The 24,047-nt window shown below is 34.7% G+C and overlaps 1 protein-coding gene across 1 annotated transcript in view; it reads left to right on the top strand.

Annotated features, from left to right (window-relative positions):
• The window catches only part of TRIP11 (thyroid hormone receptor interactor 11), a 66,394-nt gene that overhangs the window by 2,715 nt on the left and 39,632 nt on the right, over positions 1-24,047 (top strand). Inside the window, exons 2-11 of the mRNA XM_081048992.1 lie at positions 2,010-2,071; positions 5,810-5,920; positions 8,640-8,918; positions 10,867-10,935; positions 12,668-12,833; positions 14,303-14,668; positions 17,333-17,373; positions 17,957-18,043; positions 20,704-20,916; positions 21,515-24,039. Coding sequence (XP_080905118.1) covers positions 2,010-2,071; positions 5,810-5,920; positions 8,640-8,918; positions 10,867-10,935; positions 12,668-12,833; positions 14,303-14,668; positions 17,333-17,373; positions 17,957-18,043; positions 20,704-20,916; positions 21,515-24,039 — 3,919 coding nt within the window. The remainder of the gene's footprint in view (positions 1-2,009; positions 2,072-5,809; positions 5,921-8,639; positions 8,919-10,866; positions 10,936-12,667; positions 12,834-14,302; positions 14,669-17,332; positions 17,374-17,956; positions 18,044-20,703; positions 20,917-21,514; positions 24,040-24,047) is intronic.

The raw sequence follows: 24,047 nt of genomic DNA, 5'->3' as shown, positions 1-24,047 counted from the left end.
GAAACCTAACCTGTCTGTCCCTCTCTTGATCTTTTCCAGTCTTAGTTTCTGTTCCCTGCCTTCTAATCCACACTGGCACACAATGCATACTTACACACAGAGCTTCTGCCACACGGAACTTTGTCAGGTACCTGTACAACGTCAGGCCTCTGCACGGAAAGCCCTTCCTTTTCTACTTCCTCTTCTATCCTCTTTTGCCTAGAGAGCAGTTTTCCAGCAAGACTCTGCTCGCAGGTCAGGTACTTGGTGAAACCATTCTCACCCCATGGCAGGTTGAGTTGATCGCAGGTGATCTGTGTTCTAACAGAACTTTGTGATTGCTCTCTGACAGCACTTACCATGTTGAGTTACAATTTTTCTTTCATTGATGCCCAGGGTAGGGACTGTATTTTATTAATCCTTATATTAACCAGTATGTGACATTTTCCTTGGTACATAGTAGATGCTCAGTAAAAATTTTGCAGTGATTAAAAATCTGCAAAGTTGCTTAATGATTTTTTCCCCCTTTAAAATAGGACTATTAAATAGTTCCTTACACCTAATTTATTGGTATTAAAATGGGACTTCCTTACACCTAATTTATTGGTTTTGTAAATCATTTAAAAATAGGGTCAGAGTACTGTTCATTTATTCATTCAACAAGTATTTATTGAGTGTCTGCCTTGTGTCAGCAGTGAACAATAGTTCTAAAAATAGCAGTTGGTAGAGCTTGAAAATCACCTATATTTACAATATCAGAAAGTTGCTATTCTACCACACACATTCAAGGTTAGGAGCTTAGGCTTTTAAATCAGACATGGATTTAAGTTCCACTTCCATGCATTAAAATTGTGGGATCTTTGGCAAATTATGAAATACTTAACCTCTAAAAAGCAAAGTTTCCTTATCTGTTAAATAGGGATAATCATACTTATCCTGAGATTGGGAAGATTAAATGAAATCATAAGTGTAAAATTCCTAGCACCCTGCCTAGTGAATAGTAAACACTAATAAACAGTAGCTGTTATTTTTGTTTTCCCTTATTGAAGAAGAATTTTTTTGGTCTATCTAACATCTCCCTTTTATTCTTAAAAAGGCCAGGAGTTGGGAGGGGGCGGGGTGAGAGAGGGACTTCTGCGTTAACCTTTTTTTTAATCCCTCTTTGCAACAATTGCTGTTTGTACAGTTGTCTTCCTAAACAGATTAGATTATAATTTGTTCTCTTGTGAGTAACAATTAGACAGTCCTGTCACAGTTTCAAGCAAGATGTATCAACAATCACAGAAGCAGCCCCACCTGGTGGTTTTTAAAACAAAGGTGGTTTTGGCACTGTTATTTATTGGATGCCACTTGTATTTTCTTTTGATTTGAACTAATTTAGAGAACTTACTTTTAATTAAAGTGTTATGAGTAATGAAAAAGACTAGTACTTAGAAAAAAATCTAACTCTGCGGATGATGATTTTCTAGTAACATTGACTGTGCCATTTTGGCATTGCTGGCCTCAGTCTCCTTTTAAGTGAAAGTGTTCAAAAGTAGACTGACTTATTCCCATTTTAAATAAATTGAGTCTATGTTACTTGAAATAAGTGTTCTTCCAGTGGATTTTCTTTCTTTGTTCATAGGTCATTAATTGTTTGATAGTATAGGGAGTAGAAGAAGACAGAAATAAGGCCTTACACCTCAGTTGCATGAATTTCATCTAAAATTATACTAAGCCAAGAAGAGATATTTAATTTCTAAAACTTAATTTCACATAACAAAATTTTAATGAACACTTCCAAGGGGCAAGAGTAGACATCCTGGCGTGGAGAAAATGGGCAAAAAAAATGACTTATGTGACAATAAAGAACATTTGTGACAGTAGAAAATTGTGATAAAAATCAGGTGATATTTGTCTCCTGAATTTGTTCTCTGATCAGCATACCATTCCATTTTAAAGCTCAATGAAATAATATTTTGTTTAAAATGCCTGTTTCTTAGTTTACATGGTATTGATAATATATTCAGTATATGCTGTTTCTTTTGTAGCAGAATTACCTGATTCTAGGAGAAAGGAAATTGAAGCCATTCATGTAATCTTAAGATCAGAAGTAAGTAAAACTAAAGACTACTATTGAACTTAGAGTTTTCCATTTCAAAGCTATGAAAGTTATTCATACTTTATTTTGGTCCTCTCTTTTTAATACACTGCTTACCACTTTTTATCGCTTTTAAAAGTTATTTTTTTAAGCACTATCTTCTACCTTTAGATAAAGAATATGTTCACATGTTACTACACTTTGATATTTAATATTCCTATCTCTGCGTCTATATGTTGGAAGCAGGAAAACTGCCAAATGTAGAAATAATAGTGGCAACAGTTTATCATTATCAAGGATTTACTGTATTCTAACAATGTGTTAAATTGCAGTAATACATTTATTTAAGTATAATGTGAAGAATGCAATTCTGTTTAATCTAGAGCATTTTAATCTCCTAACATTAAACAAGTGTGATATTTGTATACAGAGAAGATAAGCTTACAGGAATAGCAAATTAATTTTACCATGTTTTTCACTATTAGTCAGAGCCTCGTGCTGACTGGCTCTGGACATTGTACTTAATAGGGATGAGGAAAACTTGGAAAGGATTTAGAGGAAAGCCGTAAAAGAAAATGAAAGGGTTATTAGGATCCAGTGTAAAATACTAGACATTCAACCAGTTTTTGGATAAGAGCAGTGAGGGAACTCTTAATAGTATTTCAGCAAAAGATATCCTTAGAGGACTGTGGTAAGCGTGTATTCTTCTCTGGTAAGCCCATAAACAGAGAAAATTGAATTTCAATATAAGAAAATATTTACTGACAACAAGCATTTCAGAATTCTGGTCTAGATTACCAGGTGAGATTATGGAATTTGAAAGTAAAGGGACCTTTCAAGAGGAACTACAGTAGTATTTTGTCTCAATAGAAGCCATGGTGGCACTTAAGAGACTTTAGCTTAATTACCTAATAAGTAGCTGTTTTAGTGACAGATGAACGTAATAGTTTCTTGGTTTGTAAGCCTGAGATAGGAAATTGTTCCAGTGGTCCCTAAAGAAATCCTTGAGAAAGCACTCATTAGTACTGGCCCACTGAGAAAAATTAAATGGCAAAGATGTGTGTAGTGGCATTAATGTAGGAAAATTCTCCAGTATACATTTGGGGGGAATAAAGGAAATAGGGTTAACCTGCTTAATGAATGTCTGTTCCGTTTTGACAAAGGAGATAGAAATCTCGTCCCTCTGTTGATCTCAGCTCTAATCTCTCATAGTGTTATCATTGGACTATATGGCAGGTATGAGTCCAGTGTTTAGAAACACGTATTTGTAGTAGAACACATCCCCAAATGAGCCAGCTTTCTCATTTGGTGTTCATTCAAAGTGGTGTGAGCTACTCAAGTCCTAGAGAAAAACAGACTATTGGACTTCCCAAGGGCGTTTTTTGTAAGGTGATTTTGACTGTACATGATTCTTTCCTTATGTCAGCACATAAGCATTTCATATCCTAACCCCTATGTGACTGCAATAAGTGAATGGGTGACGATATGACTGAAGCCATCAGGAAACTTATACTATATAAAATTCTATTGAAAGTTTTAGTATAGACAGAGGGCAGTGTGTTTGCCTGAAGAAATTAGATTTGCTTACAGATGTTAATATTTGAAGTTGACTGAATTAGTTAGGTTTCTTCAGTTGCAAGTAACAGCGACCAACTTACTAAGTTAATTCAACGCTCTATGCCAAGAAAAATATCACATTTACCATGTGGAGCTAATGGACTCTTAATTTTTTTTTATATAAAATCATTTTACAGATATTTACAGAAGTAAGAATAAAGTGGTGTGAAAAACTTTATTAGAAATTTTAATAAGAACTTATATAGCAAATCCAAATTTATATTCCATACTCAAAGTATGGAATACTTTGAAAACATATACTCAAAGTAAGCAATGTTCTTTGAATGCGGTTAACTGCTGATTTATTAACTCTTATGGTGAACTGGGATGTAGCTTACCTTGTAAATACTGATTCCAGATTCACTTACATCTCTAATGGATTTTAGCTTGTCATTACTTCCAGTTTGAGCTTATCATTACATCTGGTTCTTTTTCTTGACTAGTGTCATTAAAACTAATACTTTCGAAAACTTTGATGGCTCATGATTTTGAGGAAGAATCAATGGCTGTTGTCTTTGCTCCATAATTACAAAGCATTTTTATTCTTGGATTTATAAATACCAATTAAAATGATCAGTCCACTGAATTTTTTCATTTTTATGTCACTGTTTCTTCCCAGTCACCTTTGTATACACATCTGCCTTCAGCATTTGTCCATGCATGCACTATATTAAGTAAATACTGGTATACAAATGTCATATATAATGAAAGACTACTATCACATATCCATTTAGCAAAGTGGGATGGTTCAGGTCCTTGTCAAAAAATATTGTGAGATAAAATCTTTTCTTATTGAATGACTAACTTGAGAATACCGTATTTCCTTTTTGTTCTTAGAACTATATTATGATATTTATATACAAAGAAGTTAAGTACTCATCAGTTTCTGAGTTTGAGGAAATTCGTGTTATTTGAAGACTTGTCTGAGATTTTGCTTCTACATTCAGTTTCACCATTACTGTTAGACTAGAGTGCTGTTTTCTTTCTCTGTAGTTATTTTCTTAGTTGTCTAATGACTGTGAACCATTTTCCTCTGTTTTATTCTCTTTGAAAAAGGAGAATTCTGAATTTTCAACAGTGTTCAATGAAAGCAAAAAAAAAAGAAAACCTACTAAGATGATATCTCCAGGTTGCTTTTTTCTTTTTAAAAGAGTCGATGCAGTATTTGAGCAATGCAGTCAGAAAAGTGCTAATTTTACTATTACGTCATTCTTCTAGGTGATTCTGTCAGTCTTCTGTTTCATTATTATTTACATCTTTTTTAGCATACTTGGGAATAATTGAAGAATAATGATAAAATTCTTAGGATGATAAAATAGCAAAATGTTTCAAAATACAAAAAACACTAGATCATTACGATCCAATGATTATTCTTAGACTTATAAAAGGGTCCAGTGTACCCGTATGGTAATTGCAAGATAGAATGAGTTTTATTCTGTTAAAAAAAATAAGTAAATGTCAAAGAATGATAGTTAAAATAATTTACTATTCATGTACATAAAATTTAAGTAATTTTTTCGTATATGCCAACATCTTAAAAGACTGTGATATGTAGATTCATTGAATTATGCTTAGAATATTTTGTGTCCTTCTAACTAGTTTTTAAAACTGAGTGGTTTTCAAATTGAATTTTTCAGAGGTGCCTCCGGAACTTGGGGCTCAGGCAGACAAGTAATGAGCGATTTTAACCTCCTACCTGTACTTCAGCTAGAAGTCATTTTAAAAAGATTTGTGTAAAAAAGTTCTTTTTGAAGAGAAAACAAAAGTTCAAACATGTAGTGTGGTTCATTCATTTGCCAGACATTTACTGCCTACTATGTGCTAGGCACTGGGTATTCAAAGATGTGGGAAACATTGATCAGTGGCTTTTTCTTAGCAGAAAATCAAACTGAGCCAAGATTTTATTTTATTTTTTTACACTTTCGTTCAGAATTATGTACAATCTCTATAAACATGCTTATCTCACTTGTAACTTTAATTGAAAGTATTTTAAAGCCAGAATTCTGTCAGACCTATATTTTATCTTTTGTTGTATGAAGCAATATGTTTTTCATAATGCCAGGCATATAACTGTTACTAACATGTTTTGCTTTTTAGTACTTTTGTTGAAAATACTTTTTTCATTGTTTCTAGAATGAGAGACTTAAAAAACTTTGTACTGATTTAGAAGAGAAGCATGAAGCTTCAGAGCTTCAAATAAAGCAGCTATCTACAAGTTATCGAAATCAACTGCAACAGAAAGAGGTAAAGGTTATTACTGTTACTTCGTACTTATTTCATTGTAAGGTATTTAGGAAGTGTGTAAGAGTTACAGTATAAATCAAGCTATATTTAGATCCATAAAAATGTTGAAAGGATATTGAAGTTAGTAATTCCCAATTTAGTTTGATGTCACTAACAAGAACCTTGTAACCTTTTTTTATTGCATTTATAAACTAACATTTGTGGAGTTCAATTTCTGCTTTCTAAAACAAGAAAAGTCCTTGTGTAAAATATCTTTAGGCATCTGTTGCTTATACTTTCTGATTTTATGAAACTGAATTGCCCATCTATTTACCTAAAATTGTTTTAAATCATTGTGATCATTATTAATGACATTTCTTTTTTAAAAAATGATTTTAACTACAAGTGTAATACATGTTGTATTAGCGTTTACTTGATTTTCCATTGAAAAACAGAATGGAATATTAAGTATTTTATTCTGTTCTATAAATTTTTCCCCTTTGCTTTGATAGAAATAGTTATTTTGGAATCGGCTTATCTTTTCTTTGCAGTGCTGGTCATAGATATTATGTAATTTAACCAATGTTTCATGAATCCTTAAAATATAGACTGTGTTTCCATGTTTCATTCTGATGTTGAATTCTTTTTAGTGTTTAGTAGGTAACTGGAGTTCAGTAAATACTTCTGTTTAATTTCTTGTTTTATTATCCAGATCAATTGGTTGTTCTTCATTTTATTGATTTAATCATTTCTACCCTAAGTTCATATTTGGGTTTTTTAATTTAGATGCACTGATTTCTAGTTCCTTTCGTGACATGCTAAGATGAAAATTAGAGTAAATCATGTTGATGATAAATGTAAAAATTTAAAGAGCTTAAATTTCCAATCTATTGGGAATTGATTTCATAAAATAGAACAAAAATGAACACTACAAAAATAACATGAATATAAAAAAACAAAATTACAAGTTCAAATTAAAGTTAAAAGCCCACTTTTTTTTCTTTAAGACTCAACAGACATAAAATTACTCTGTGAAATTGCTTTAGAAGTTGTAAGCCTTACTCTTTCAGTTTCTGACTGCTAGCAGACACTCATGGCATCAGTCCAAGGACAACAGTCTGAGCAGCACTGACTTAGAGAGACATTACAATATAGCTGTAGATCCCACCCAGGGGATCTACAGCTGAATCTTTACAGCTGAATCATAAGTGACACTTTAAAAATATACACATGCTTCCATCCTGCTGGGGATTCTGATTTAATGTACTGGGAAGGGACCCCGGTACTGATATTTTTTGAAAACTTGGTCGGTGATTCTGATGCTTCCACCGTAGTTTAAAACACTGCTGTAGAAAACTTCAGCATTCTATTTTATGCTTAACTATTAGAGAGCAAATTAAGCATTCAAGTTTAGAAATGCCTCTCTGTTATTAGAACATGCACTTTTAAACTCTTCAGCTTGATATAAATATCTGTTGTATAATGAGAACTTTCATTGTATTATAGTTACATTTGAAAAAAGTTGTGGATTTCATTACTTCTTACTAGAATGAAGATAATATAGGAATATACTTTAGCAGAATCTTTAGATCTGCTATTTCTGAATCTTTGCTGCCCTCATTGGTGTTCATACTCGTATTCCCTAAAGATGCAGTTTGTCTCATATCATTGATGGGAAAATGAATGTAATTTGTGCACTGCTATAAATCCTCCATTAGAGACAGGGCTCTGATATGAAAAATCTGTTTGTTACGATGTTTGACATACTCGTAGTTGTGTTTGGTTTTCATTTGTCTGATTCTGATTGCTTGACATTACATGTGTAGAAATACCGTTACTTGTTGACTGTCACTTCAGTGTCACATTTTCCTCAGTTGTAACAGGGTGTCTTCTGGACTAGCTTGAGTGTTTTACAGAAAGCTTATTTCAGTTCTCTCTAGCTTCCTCACCTTTATGTTTTGAGTAATCTCCTTCAGAATGGATATGGCATTCTGGTTAAGTCTTGTGTTAATTTCTTTTGGACAATGGCTTGGTATTGCTAGCCTTCCGTCAAAATTCTGCTCAGGGTTTCAGAATTTTTATACTGTTCTCTCCCTGAGTAGAGTCAAATTTTCACTGGCCCCTCTTAGCCAAGGCTAAAGCCAAGGTCTCTTTCAGTGAGTGATTTTTTTCTAAGATTCATGGGCTAATAACCACAGGCTCACCATGCTATCTCATCTGAGAAGATTGGATTAATAAATCCAAGCATTCTTCCAGCTGTGTTGCACAGAACTGTACAAAGTTCACTCCTGATTCATGGGGCATTTTAAGTCTAAATCTAGCCATGATCAGTTACATAAGACTCTTCCAACAGATGATCTAAGGAAACTTACCAGTGATAGATGGATACAGCTTTCGCTTTCTCATCATTTGAGGTTGAATAATCATAAGCAGAACCCTAAGAAATCGCCTGTCTGGTACATAGAAGACAGTAAACCATTTTTAACTGAGAAATGCATTACTTTAGTTGTCATAGGTGCAATCTTCCTACTATTCAAAACATTATCTGTGCTTTAATTGTGGTAATTATGTTTGCTTTTTAAATAAAAATGTTATGATTGGGGTGTCTTGGAAGACTTGGATTCAGTTGATAGCGTACTGTCATTGGATGATCTTAAATGATCATGCCTTTTAATGTCAGGAATCTATAATATGGTTATTTTAAAGCACCTTTTCTAAGACATGGATCATAAATACACAGGTGGAAATCAGCCATCTGAAAGCGAGGCAGCTCGCACTGCAGGATCAGTTGCTGAAGCTGCAGTCGGCCGCTCAGTCGCTCAGTGCAGGAGCTGGTGCTGTGCCGGCCACCACAGCGTCTTCTGCATTCAGTTACGGGGTCAGTCATCACGCTTCCGCTTTCCATGAGGATGACATGGACTTTGGGGACATCATTGCTTCACAACAAGAAATAAACAGGTTGTCGAATGAAGTTTCAAGACTTGAGTCTGAAGTTGGCCATTGGAGGCATATTGCTCAGGTAGGTACAATTTTGATGACTTTTTGAAAACTGAGTGAGTGAAAATACTGGTGCTATGTGTGGAGCTTTTGGTATCAGAAAGAGCCTTGGACTAGGAAATCGAAATCTGTATTCTAATTCTGCCAATAACTTTCTGAGTGATTTTAGTCAGGTAACCAGCCTCAGTTTCCCCTTCTGTACAATATATGGAAGAAATGTTCAAAAAAAATTTAAAGCAGCAGAACCATGTTTTTAAATAAAATAAAACGTTACAAGCCCAGGGATAAAAAGGAGAGAAAAATGGAATTACTGTGGTTGAACCAGCACCTTTTCCCCTGGAGCTCCTGAGGCTTCACTGGTGGAAACCAGGGTTCCAAGGACTCAGATTTGAAACTGCTTGCTTAGATGTAGCCTGAGGTTCCTGTTTGCATTAGTTATATGTAAAATGGAAATCTGATCATTGGTATTATAAATTTGGTAAACTGTTTTGTGTTGTTTCTTGTGCCTTAGAAATTAAATCCTTAATATTTGGGTCTGTAGACTTTCTTTCAAGGAATGCTTTCTTGTCTTACAGATCAGATTTTATATGTACTACTAAGGTTGTTTATAGACATGAGACCCAAAATAAACTGGAACATTGTTCATGTGGACTTAATTTCAAGTGTAGAGAAAACTAAAATGTATAAGTAAAGAGATTATTTTCTATTTTTTTTTGTGAGTGAGTGTAATCTCATTGTGTAAAGGAGAAATCATCTCAGTTAAAATGATCTCCTTGCTTCCCAAGTTGCTAGACATTCCTGATGCCCAAAATAAATCTAGAGAGAATGATCTGTTTGCTCATCTTATGTCTAAAAAGTAGTAGTTCTTAAACTTCATGCATGTAAGAATTGACACTGTTGTAGATTCCTGTCCTCCGTTGACAGATTAGGATTTGGTGCCTATTTTAGGGCATTGGAAACTGAATTCAGGCACATAATAAATACCCCCATGTGTTTCTGATAATATGAGGAATACATTTTGCTTAGTGTAATATTGCATAATGGAGAGATGGATTTTTGGTATGTTTACGTCAGCATATCTTGAATGCCTGTTACTATATGACAGACTTATACTGGGATATAAAGGTGAAAAAGGCATAACTAGGATCTTTCAGGGAACTTTTCTAGCAAGGCATAATAAAAGTTAATAATTTGTATTATGCTTTACAAATGTTTCCAAATATGTTATCCCAATATATATCATATTATCCTTAATAACTATGTGAGGTATTTATCACTTCTATTTTGCAGGTGAGAAATGTAAAAGTTTTTAAGTAATACAGCTGTTGTCACAGTGATTAAGTTGTGATTCAAACACATGTCTTTCGACTCCAAGTCCTATATTCTTTTCATAAATTATACTGTGTTCCTTTCATCCTGAGAGCAGCCTTTGGTTCCTTAACACACTATATAGTAAATGTTAATAAAAGTGAATGAACAATATACAGCTTTGAATGAGAAGAAAAGAATCCAGAAGTTCTTTTATTTACTTGTGAAACCAAAGGTTATTCTATATTGGGGTAGAGATCTTTTGGGTAAAATCATTTGAAAAGATTTTTATTGTTTTATTGTTAGAATTAATAACTAATAATGTTGGGTAACTTTTCATTTTAGAAATTATCTTGTAGGAAGCTGCTTGATTATCATCAAATTTACATTTTGTTAAGTAAGTAAAATATTCTGTAGTATTTTCCTTATTTTGTAAAAATGTTGTCTCCCCAATTAGTTAACATATTTTTGAATGGTATCTTTATTTACTGTGTATTACTTCCTATCAGACTAGGTCCTTGAAAGGTGCTTGGCATGCTTTAGTCAGAATTTGTCTGGGAAAGGCCCCTTTTTTGAGAAATATTTTTTAATAAAGTTAGTCTGTGACTTTCTCTTTTATAAGAAAATCAATATAATTTTCTAATTCTTTTTTTCTGATCTAGATTTCTAAAGCACAAGGATCAGATGGCTCTGATCAAAGTGAAATCTGCAAACTGCAAAATATCATTAAGGTAAGGTAGATTGTTGGAATAATGGCTATAATACATTTAAAATTTGCTTATGAAAATTAAAAGGCCAAATTAATAAGAGACTCAGTTATAAAAGTAAGTATATAGATTATGATACCGTGTTTCCTGAAAATAAGACCTAGCCGGACAGTCAGTTCTAATGTGTCTTTTGGAGCAAAAATTAATATAAGACCTGGTCTTATTTTACTATAAGACTGGGAATAATATAATACAATATAATATAATACTGGGTCTTATATTAATTTTTGCTCCAAAAGATGCATTAGAGCTGATGATCCAGCTAGGTCTTATTTTCGGGGAAACACGGTATTCATTTCTTTTTACTGTTTTGTATCTTCTTTATTCTTTATGACAAGTACGGTATATAAAATATCTTAACAAAATCATTTGTTTTTGAACGTTTATTATGTAGTTTATGTTTTGTAAGTATTTTCCATTGTATCTCTTAAAATGGTCTTTATTAAAAGAGAATTCCAAGGATTCTAAAGTTTCAAGGTTTAGGGTTAAAGGATATTGACAAAAATAAAATGCTAATGTTACTCATTTTAAGTAATTTTCTCTTGATAGTATTTTGCTAGTTTGTGTCAATTATTTCCTTCAAGAAAAGGCTTAATTATATATACTTATCATGGTAATGAATTGTTTTTAGTATGTAAATTATTGACAGGTCTAGATTTTTTGGTATTGGGTTTTGTTGTGATTAGTACTAGTGTGGGTGTGTTTCTGAGTCAGACCTGTGTTTGACTCAGCTATTTACAAGCTGTGCTACTTTGGACAAGTTACTTAACCTTTACAGACTTCCAGTTTTATCATCAGTAAAGTAGATATCATCATAATTCCTCCTTTGTAGGATTGTTTTAAAGTTTAAATGTAAAGCTTTTTCCCAGGTGCTGGCACATAACTGCATACATAGGATTTGAGAATAACTTCACTTGTCTTCTTAGGAAATAGAGCTAATTTATAGAGTAGGATTCTTTGTTACAAATAGCAAAAACCACCTCTGGCTGGATAAAGCAAAAGCATTTATGGAAGGATCAAGGGTAGTTTGTTCACAGGATTGAAGGAAGAGAGTTGAGCATTTTGGCCTCAGGAAGGGCAGGATGGGAACAGCATCAGGAACCCAGGTAGCAGGACGCAGTGGACAGACTCTTCAGGGTGCAACTGTAATAATGCTCTGGTCCAACCAGTTTCTCTCTTTGAGGGACTCAGCTCAAGATCTGTCTTCCTAGGAGAGAGACTGGGGTCTCAACTTGGGTAGCAAGGCACTTTGATTGACAGTTTGGGAGTCTCATCAAGACTGGTGGAAGGAAAGGCTGAGCAAGAGGATGGGGAATTTAGGACAGCAGGTGTGGGTTGGCCAGAAGGTTGACACTGGTATTGGTGGAATATGTCATTTGCAGAAGTTTCATGCTCACAGATACGAAGGAAAAAAATATTTTTGCTCACTTTTTGTTTTTTCTTCATTAAAAGCAGTATTATTTTGTTTTTCTTCATTAAAAGCAGCAGTATTTCCTCATTAAAAGCGGAAAAACTGTTTTTAAGGGCCAAGAAAAGAAAGCGTGGAGTCTCAGAATGACCTAAAATTTGGGCCTATGTTTAAATCCTTTTCAGCCTTAGCATGTTCAGAGAATTATTTTTAATAACACAGGCTTTTGGACAACAAGGTAAATTACATTGATTAAAAATGTGGTTAACTTTGTTTTTGTTTTTTAAGGAACTTAAACAGAACCGAAGCCAGGAACTTGATGATCATCAACATGAACTGTCGGTATTGCAGAACGCACATCAACAGAAATTGACAGAAATAGCTCGTCGGCATCGGGAAGAGTTACATGACTATGAAGAACGAATTGAAGAATTGGAAAATCTGTTACAACAAGGTTCTTTTCATTAATTTAACATATTAGGTGACATAACTAAATGACAAACCTAGCACTGTAAGGTCAGGACACTGACGTAAACTTGGATAAAATTCTATAGAATGAGTAAATGACTAGTTCTGCTCATGTGCCATATATTTGCAATGGCACCACTATTGTCAAAGTTCTGCAGAATTGGAAAGGTCCTCTTATCTTTGTGGTAAATAGTATTATACAGAAACTTTTTTGCATTGTTTGGTATATTTTCACTTTCTTTCAAACTCAATTATATAGGCTTTAGTATTTAATTCAAACAATATCATTTCTCAACTATGTATTTAAAAATACTTTGTTTATTGTAGGAATTTAACGTTTTTTTAGACTTAATTTTTTTAAAGAACGTTTTTAGGTTTACAACAAAACTGATATGAGATGACACAGAGATTCCCTTATACTCCCTGCCCTCCCCTCCACATGCGTATCCTCACCTGTCCTCAGAATCACTCATCACAATGGCGCCCTTTTACCAGGGATGAAACGACATTGACACATCATACTCACCCAAAAGTCCTTAGTTGATCTTAGGGTTCACTCTTGGTATCGTACATTCAATGGATTTGGAGAAATGTATAATGAATGACACGTGTCCATTATTATAATGTCATACAGAGTTTTTCACTGTCCGAAAAATCCTCCTTACTCTGCCTGTTCATCCCCCTCTGCACCCCCTGCAACCAGTGATCTTTTTATTGTCACCATAGTTTTGCCTTTTCCAAAGTTGTTACTGTAGTTGGAATCATACACTGTATAGCCTTTTCATGTTGGGTTCTTTCGCTTAATAATACGTTTACGTTTTTTCATGGCTTGATAGCTCATTGCTTTTTAGCACTAATATTCCATTATCTGGATTACTACAATTTATTAATCCATTCACCTACTGAAGTACATCTTGATTGCTTCAAAATTTTGTCAACTATGCATAAAGCTATTATAAACGTCCTTGTTGGGGTTTTTGTGTGGATATAAGTTTTTAGCTCTTTTGGTAAATACCAAGGAGTATGATTGCTGGATCATACGGTAAGAGTATGTTTAGTTTTGTAAGAAATCACTGCACTGTGTTCCACAGTGGCTGTACCATCTTGCATTCCCACCAGCAATGAATGAGCATTCCTGTTGCTCCACTTCCTCACCAGCATTTGGTGTTGTCAGTGTTCTGAACTGGACCATTCTATTAGGTTGGTGCAAAAGTAATTTTGGTTTTTGCAATTACTTTTAACCTTTTAAACCACAGTTGCTTTTGCACTAACCTAGTAATAGGAGTATAGTATTACCTCATTGATTTTTTTTTTTTTTTTTTTTTTTTTACCTCATTGTCTTTAGCTTTTCTTTTTAGGCCTTCCAAACTCTGAAGTCTCTTTGTTGTATGTAGCGCGCTGTTTAACTCTTGGTACTTGACATTTGCTGTGCTTGATTTTATGTTTATGTTCCAGATGGCTCAGGAATTGCAGTACCTGATCACTCTGGAATCCAGGAGATGCAAAACCCTGCTCAAGTACTACAAACTGAAAAAGTAGAGTCTACAAAAAAAATTAAAGAACTAGAGGATAAAATAAAAGAAATAAATAAAAAATTATCTTCTGCAGAAAATGACAGAGATGTTTTGAAAAAGGAACAGGAACAACTAACTGTGGAAAACAGACAAATAATTAAAGAATGTGAAAGCCTGAAACTGGAATGTAGTAAATTGCAGTCTTATGCTATGAAGCAGAGTGATACTGTGACAGAAAAGGAAAGAATTTGTCCACAGAGTACATCAGCAGAAGAAGAAGTGTTCAGACTGCAACAAGCATTATCTGGTATAAAATGTTCGGAACTTATTTCCGATTGGTGTTTCATTGCATACTCATTGTTTTTAGAGACAACTAGTACTTTGTGGAAATGGAGTATACATGGAAATGACTGTGGAGTTGGAATAGAATTGTTTGTTTTAGATACAGTGCTGACATAGATCGCAAATAGGAATTTCCTCCTAAAATGGGTTAAATATTGGCTCGGTGTCTCTCAACCTCCCTTCCTCATACTTTAAGTATTTACGTGGAACTCATTGATTTAGGAGGCCATGTAGATTTGTGAGAAATGTCTGTGTACACATTTTTGGGGAGGAGATGTGGGTCTATTTCTGTTAATTTATACAGAACCAAATACTTAACAATAATTCATTAGGGCCCAGACCCTCCAGTTAGGTAGGGAGTGCAGCCTACCTTCTTAAAAATTCTGTCTGACCTTTCCGAATGATCTCCTGTACCTACACACACCTGAGAATGATAAGAGCCATAGGTGTTCCACCATTTTCCATGCTCTAGAGGATATTTAATTAGCATACCAATGTTCTGTGTTACAAAAAAATAAGTGTTGAATGAAATAAGCCAAACAGCAGTGTACATTCATGCCAGGAAACCACAATGGAGCTCTTTAGCTGAAAAGATGCATTTTATTTTGCACTTTGTCCTCTTCTCACAAGATAAACTCTCACTTTATGAACTCATTCATTCCTTCTCTGGAGGTTTCTAGCACTTGTGTGCTTGTGAGCGCTGCCCTTCCCCCCACCAGCTGTGTTTCTCACCTAGTTGTTTATCATGAGCCCCCCCCCCACCTGGACAGCCAACTCTATAAATTCACAAGTTAGGTTCAAAGTAAAGTCACCATATCCTCCTCTCTTCCTTCCCCTACTTTGGTAATTAGTACCATTTACCAGGCTCCCAAAACAGAAAATTGGAAGTCATCACCTAGCAAGTCCTATAGGTTCTATTTCCTTAGCTTCTCTCAGTTTCAGTGATATTTCAGCATTGTATCCCAGAGGCGCTCGCTCTAGTGTTTCTCCTGGGTGCCTCAGTCCCAGGAGCTGCCATGACAGCCAACCGGAGGCTATGCAGTGGTGTTTTGGACTTTTTTCTCATTTGACTTCAGTCAAATTATCTCTGGCCTTTTCAAAGTAAATGTGTCCATTTATTCAGTGTAGTGGGTGATTCATATGAGTTTATTTGCTTTAAAAACAAATCTGCTTAGGCCTGCCCCTTTTTTCCATTTCCGCTGCCTCTGAATAACTTCAGCCAATCATAGTTTCTGTTTGCCTTGTTGACTTTCAGTCTTTGAATGGAGCAGTATAGCATGGTGGTTAAGAACACGATGGGGTTGGAATCCAGGTCCATCGTTAACTAGCTGACCTTGGGCAAGTTATTTAACATCTCTGTGCTTGGGTTTTTTTCATTTGTATGGTTGGGATGATAATACCCTTCTTCATAGTTGTAGTAGTAGTGATGAGTAGTAATGAGTAGTTGTAGCAGAAGATATTATTATCTTCGTCATAGTTTTAGTTACCAGCTGCAAAGTTCTCTTTAGAACAATGTCTAGCCCACAGTAAGCATTATAAGTGTTAGCTGTTATTAGTCTCTGGTCTCTGTGATCCCATCTTCACACAATGTTTTTCTTTATGCAGTCAGAATGATTTTTCAGAAGTGCAAAGCAGGTCCCTCTCCTGATTTTAGAGCTTTGTGGCTCCCTGTGAACTTCAGGATAAAGTCTAAACTTCTTAGTCCGACAGTGTGTTTCAAGATCTAGTCCTTGTCTACCGCTTCTGTTTCAATTCTAAGCGTTAGCCATTTTTAACTTTCTGTAAAGCTGCTTAAGCCAGCAAGGTTGTGTCTCTGCATTTGCTGCTTCCTCTATGTGGAGTGGCTCTGTTTCTTTCCCCTCTGTTTCATGTATTAAGATTCAGCACAGGTGTTGTATCCGCTGGAAGGTACCGCACTCCGCTGCTTCCCTCGCCCACTCACCCTTCCCCTCCTCCCCCGTCTCTCTGGATTAGGTGTTTGCCATTTTCGGTCTCGTAAAAGAAGGACTGTTTGCATCTTGTTGTGTAGCAACGGTCCTCATAGTAAAGGTTTAGTATTTCCTGAATGAAGATGGAATGAATTACTTCAGCTGAACTCATGGTATTGTCTTTGTGTTCTTCTAGAACCCCTTCTATTTGTGGATCTATCCAGATTGAATGGTCTTTTTATTAGTACTCATGTTTAAGTCACTTTAAATAATTGATAGATTATTGTATTATTGTGTAATTACACATTTGTGTTTTTTAGTTTTTCCCCCCAATCTTAGTCCTTATACTATTTCCTGCTACACCAACTAATCAACTTATTTTGAAACAGTTGTTAATGTTTTATGAAGACAATAACTTATGACTCACTCAGAATACAATTATAATTATTTCTTATACTGTTCCATAGAATTGGATTTTAAACATAGTTTCTAATTGGCATTTATATTATGATTTCTTTGGTATAGTCAAAATAGAAATACAAAATAATACAAATACATTTCACCTAAGAACTGTGAGGGATTGCTAATTGTGCTTATAAATATACTTTATTTTAATTGGGTTTCACTTCTGAGTTTAATTTTAGGAGGTAATTACTAAGTTCTTTTAAAGAATTTTAATGTCAGATCCATTGTTTCTACAGATGCTGAAAATGAAATAATGAGACTGAGTAATTTAAACCAGGTAAACTCATTTTAAGAGAGAAAGCTTTTGGCGTTAGTTTCCCTAGAAAACGTATTTTGATTATTATAGCTACTTATTTTGTGTCTTTTTTACAAATTCTTGTGAACTTATCCGAGGAACTTTCATCTTAGTAATTTTATTCTTGCTTATTATTAACAGACGCTGTTTGCATCATAAATTGACAATTTTAAAAGTTGCTTAATTGAAAAATGCAAGTATATCTCTTTAAAGATTAATTTGACAAATATGTAGAGATAGTAGAAGCAGATCCTCCATCAAAGTGAGGAATATGTTTTGATTTCTCTTTATGATAGTCAGGGAGTTGTTGTTTTCCTGATGATTACAGGTTATTTTGCAATAAAAATATATGTATGCATATATTTTTTTCAAATACAATAAACCCTCTTTATGAATGTCTATAAAGTGAGTGACTGTCTTTACATGGCCATTGTTATATGCTTATAATTTTTATATATCACTAAAGAAATGCTGAGTAGAAATGCACAACTGTATAGAATGCCTGCTTTCTTGTAAACTTGAAATTTCCTGCTGTCTGAAAACACTGTTTTTAACATGTTTGTAGGATAACAGTCTTGCCGAAGACAATCTGAAACTTAAGATGCATGTCGAAGGTTTAGAAAAAGAGAATTCGTTATTGAGTCAAGAAAAGGTGGGTGCAATAAAAATGGAGGCAGAGTTAAAATGGTGTGTATGTTATATAGGGATCACAGCTAAGGGCCAGTTCATATCAAAGTGAGTGTTTAGTTCTTGAGAGTCCTGAAGATAAAGCTGATCTCACTGATGCTTGTCAGGCCAGGTTGAAGTACTTGGGCAAGGTTCAGAGTATGAGAGGCTGGCCAGAGTGCACGTTTAGAGATAAGCCAGTAGACATACAGATATGAGCAGAAACGATAGGTAAAGGTTCTGTTTGGTTTCAGGTGAAGTCCTGACGGCAGCTGCATGCACAGGTGGGTCAGGAATCTGGCAGGAGTACTGTACTTTAGTACTGTACATACTGCTTGTATGCCCCAGAATGTGTCTAGTCTGGTGGACAGGAATTCCTTCGTGGTAAAGAGGGGTAAAGAGGGACGTTCTCAGTAGTAGAAATAGGGTCTCTAGTATATATCAGTAGAAGGGATGGGAAAAGCTTCTGTCATACCATGTTGGCTATGGAGAGAGGTATTTTTATGTTTGTATCACTTAGGATACTAATTCCTTGGCTAAGGCAGGTGTAAATATGGGACGGTTGTAAGCTGGTATTACAGGCGAGTGTCTCAACTTAAAATCTTAATTTTTAAAAAAGTAACATTTACTGATGTACATATTCAGTAATACATACTGAAAAACTTCAGGCAATACAAATGGAGTATCCTTCATCTCGCTGTTGGTTGGCCTCTTCCCCAGAAGCATTCTTTCTTACCAATTGCTTGTGTTTCCTTCCAGGCTATACCCATGCATGTATGATTTTACACACACACACACACACACACACACAGAGTACCAAAAAAATGTATACTCATTTTAAGAAAGGAAAATAACTATTAAAATTATGCTAATGGTAACCACTTTGAGCACCTTTTATAATAATAGAAGTCAAACGTTACTTGTATTCATCTTTTGTTACCGGTATTATGTTGAATATTATAATTTTAATAGTTTTTTCCTTTCTTAAAATTTGTACATATTTCTTTGGTACCCTCTGTGTGTGTATATATATATATATATATATATATATATATATATATATATATATATAATATGGCTTTACAAAATACAAATGTTAGCATATCATGCATACTGTCCATATATACCTTAACATTATATTTTTGACGTCTTTTCACATTAGCCATACCGGCAGTGTTTCTCAAAGGGGTGCTATTGGTATTCAGATGGGAAAATTCTTAGCTGTATACACTGTCCTGTGCATTGTAGGATTCTTGTCCCCACTCTTTTTACCCACTAAATGCCAATAGTGTCTCCCAGTCATTTTTCTATTACTGTATTATATGTATATTTCTTTGTTCTTTTCTGCTCCGTTGCATTCTGCTCTTTTCAGTCACTTCTTTCTGTAACTGGCCTAGGAGCATTTTGTAGTTTGCAGATCTCTACACATATCTGATAAATCCGGTAACTCTCTCATGATATTTTTGGGTTCTGTAGTTATTCGTGATAGCTGGTTCTCCTTTTGACGTTAAATAATCAATATTGTAACTCTTCCTTGAATGGTGTCTGGTATGGGTCTGCTCACTGGTTAAGAATGCCAGAAGTACCTGCAAGGCTGTATGTGTTAATACGATCCATCTGAAAATTTTGTGATTCTTCTAATTGTACAGAAAACTCTAGAAAGATGTAAAAGAATGCTATTTCCATCTTTCAGTTGTAGTTCAGAATAAACTTTTGAATTGGAAGAAGAATGAGAATTGTGAGGCAGATGTTCTAACATAGTTTTCATTGGTTTCTTTTGTAAGGTATATATTAGGCTATTTGTAGAAATTTGAGATTCTTATTCACTTTAAAGTAGACTCCATAGAATTTTGATTTTTTAAAACTCTATCCATGAGAGAAGGCTTTACAGAGACATAGAGTTTATCACAGACATCATAATCAGAGGTTGAAATAACGTTGAAACATAGAGAACTGTCCAACTTCTTTGGAGGAAAAGCATTAAATACCACTAGAACAGAACATAAAATGCACTAAAAAATGACATATAGATACACTGTTAGGAATGTTAGGTTTGATAAATGATACGTGCTCAGGTTAGAAGGTAAAGGACGGAAGTTACTTTCCTAGGTCAACAAAATGTTTCATGTGTGACAGAAGCCAGTAATGGGAAAATTTCTTTAATGAGAGAAAAGAAGCTTTTTATCTGATTAGTAAGGACAAGCTTTAGAGTGAATGAGTGTTGTTTTTCACATTTTTGTGTTTGGCTGTTGGTGACTGGATGTTAAGGAATGGAAGTGAAGAGAGCCAGACTTGGGACATTTTGAAAAGTGTGTGTGTGATGGGAGGGGCAGAAACAGAACAGAAGCAGCTGTGGGAATGGGATCAGAAAGTCTCTCAAATGGGAAGGTTTTTATATAAAGAAGTTGGAGTTAGACTAACTTATAGTTGTTGCACTTTCTCTAGGGTTATAGAAATGTTTTACATATGAATGAAGGCTGTGGTTTGTTGAGTTTTGTAAGTGATTGCTGAGGTATTTATTCAATAATGATTCAGACAGAGCATTTAAAATATATTCCCAAGTTTTGTTTATATATGTAATTTTAATCTTTTGCTGTCTCTTCCAGTTAATAGTATGTGTTTCTTTTCCTCTGTTTATCATTTAAGGAAGAACTTCAAGTATCACTTTCAAAATTGAGTAATGAATATGAAGTAATTAAAAGTACAGCTACAAGAGACATGGATTTGGATTCAGAATTACATGATTTAAGACTTAATTTGGAGGCAAAGGAACAAGAACTCAATCAGAGTATAACAGAAAAGGAAACACTGATAGCTGAGTTAGAAGAATTGGATAAGCAGAACCAAGAAGCTACAAAGGTAATAGATACTATCATTAAAGACCGTGTAAAGGCACATTCTACTCAGTAGAGTGAACACTGGGTTAACAAGCAAAGGTGACTGGTGTGATTTAATTTTGTGTTTTAATTAATATTTTAGTTCATTGATGCTCTAGTTATAGAGGTTGGCAAACTTTTCCTGTGACGCGTTAGATAAATATTTTTGGCTTTGCAGGCCATATAGACTCAGTTGCAACTGCTCAACTCTGTTGTTGTGATATGTAAACAAGTGAGTGTGGCTCTGTTCCAATGAAGCTTTATTTACAAAAACAGGCAGCAGGCCTGATTTGCCCCATTGACTGTGTAGTTTGTTAACTCCTGCCCAGTGTTTTAAGAGTTGAAAATAAACTTAATATATCTTTTACCTTCTTTAGGTTTAAGTTACAATCTCTGAAATGATAAAATAGATTTGCTATAAAATATTAGTAAATTTTGTTGGGATTTTGTTTTAAGAAGGGTTAGAAATATCTGAGGATTATTATTCTATTTATGTATGAAATTTTATAAAATTTTCTTTAGGTACTAAAGTAAAAGAATGTTTTAATTAAAGTCATCATGCAAATTAATTTTTCTTTCAGCACATGATTTTGATAAAAGATCAGCTATCAAAACAACAAAATGAAGGAGATAGCATCATCAGTAAACTCAAAAAAGATCTAAATGATGAAAAAAAGAGAGTTCATCAACTTGAAGATGATAAAATGAACATCACTAAAGAGCTAGGCATGCAGAAAGAAAAGTTAATTCAAAGTGAACTGGTCCTAAATGACTTGCATTCAATCAAGCAGAAGCTAGAGGATAAAGTAGAAGATTTAGTAGATCAACTTAATAAATCACAAAACAATAATTTAAACATCCAGAAGGAGAACTTTGAACTTAAGGAACATATGAAACAAAATGAGGAGGAGCTTTCTAGAATCAGGGACAAGTTAGCTCAGCCTCTTAATCAAGACTCTAACAGTAATTTTAAGGATGACTTCCTTAAAGAAAGGGAAGCTGAAATCAGCGACTTAAAGCAAAATCTTGCAGAAATAGAACAGCTCAATGAAAATTTAAAGAAAGTTGCTTTTGATCTCAAAATGGAAAATGAAAAGTTGGTTTTAGCATGTGAAGATGTAAGACATCGGTTGGAAGAATCTATTGCTGGTAACAATCAAATTTCTTTGGAAAAAAACACTATTGTTGAGGCTCTAAGAATGGAAAAAGAACAGTTGGAAGCAGAATTATGTCAGGCTGAAAAGAGGCTGTTGGAAGAAGCAAGCAGGTATGAGCAAACCATTGAAGAACTGTCCAATGCACGGAGTTTGAATACCTCTGCTTTACAGCTCGAACATGAGCATTTAATTAAACTCAGTCAAGAGAAAGACTTTGAAATAGCACAACTCAAGAAGAATATTGATCAGATGGATATCGATCATAAAGAAACTAAGAAAATTTTGTCGTCTAGTTTAGAAGAGCGGAAGCAATTGACACAACTTATAAACGATAAAGAAATTTTTATTGAAAAACTTAAAGAGAGAAGTTCAGAGCTCCAGGAAGAATTAGATAAATATACTCAGGCCTTAAGAAAAAACGAAAATTTGAAGCAAATCCTAGAGGAAAAAGACAGAAGTCTTGGATCCATGAAAGAAGAAAACAACCATCTAAAAGAAGAACTGGAACGACTTAGGGAACAGCAGAGTCGGGCTGCACTTGTGGCTGAGCCTAAAACCCTTGATTGCATTACAGAACTAGAATCGGAGATAGCTCAGCTGAATGTAATAAAGGATAACCTTGAAGAGGAAATAAAGCATCACCAAAAGATAATTGAAGATCAAAACCAGAGTAAAATGCAACTCCTTCAGTCTTTACAGGAGCAGAAGAAGGAAATGGATGAGTTTAAATACCAGCATGAGCAAATGAATGTTGTGCACACCCGACTCTTTCTAGAGAAAGACGAGGAAATTAAGATTTTGCAAAAAACGATTGAAGAAATCAAAACCCAGTTGCCTGTAGAAAGACACAACATTCAAACAGAGAATTCTGATGTTTTTCAAGAAACAAAAGTTCAGAGCCTTAATATAGAAAATGGAAGTGAAAAGCATGATTTATCTAAAGCTGAAACTGAAAAATTAGTAAAAGGAATAAAAGAACGAGAATTGGAGATTAAACTGCTAAATGAAAAAAATATATCTTTAACTAAACAGATTGATCAGCTGTCCAAAGATGAGGTTGGTAAACTAACTCAGATTATCCAGCAGAAAGATTTGGAGATCCAGGCTCTTAATGCTAGAATTTCTTCACCTCCCTTCACCCAGGATGTCGTTGACCTTCAACAGCAGCTGCAGGCCTGTGCTATGGAGCGAGAACAAGTATTAGCTGTTTTGAGTGAGAAAACGAGGGAAAATAGCCACATGAAAACAGAATATCACAAAATGATGGATATCGTTGCTGCCAAAGAAGCAGCCCTCGTGAAGCTGCAAGATGAAAATAAAAAATTGTCCGCTAGATTTGAAAGTAGTGGCCAAGATATGTTTAGAGAAACTATTCAGAATTTATCACGTATCATTCGAGAAAAAGACATTGAAATAGATGCATTAAGTCAGAAGTGTCAGACATTGTTGACAGTCTTACAGACGTCCAGCACCGGTAATGAGGTTGGAGGTGTTAACAGTAATCAGTTTGAGGAGCTTTTGCAGGAACGAGATAAATTAAAACAACAAGTAAAGAAAATGGAAGAGTGGAAACAGCAGGTGATCACCACAGTACAAAATATGCAGCGTGAATCGGCCCAGCTTCAGGAGGAACTGCATCAGCTTCACGCACAGGTTTTGGTTGACAGTGACAATCATTCTAAGTTACAAGTGGACTACACTGGCCTGATTAAAAGTTATGAGCAGAATGAAACCAAACTCAAAAATTTTGGGCAGGAATTAGCCCAGGTTCAGCACAGCATAGGGCAGCTTTGCAACACCAAAGACCTTCTTCTAGGGAAACTTGGTATTATTGCCCCTCCACTCTCTTCCGGGTCATCGCTGACATCCCAGTCAGCAGAGCTGCTTCAGATAGCTAAGTCTGATGCATTGAGTGAGTCTTCTCAACAAGAGATAGAAGAGCTAAGAAAGTTGCTCA

This window comes from Rhinolophus hipposideros, assembly GCF_964194185.1.
Source record: "Rhinolophus hipposideros genome assembly, chromosome: 5".
Taxonomy (NCBI): domain Eukaryota; kingdom Metazoa; phylum Chordata; class Mammalia; order Chiroptera; family Rhinolophidae; genus Rhinolophus; species Rhinolophus hipposideros.
This window is presented reverse-complemented; position numbering and strand designations above follow the sequence as displayed.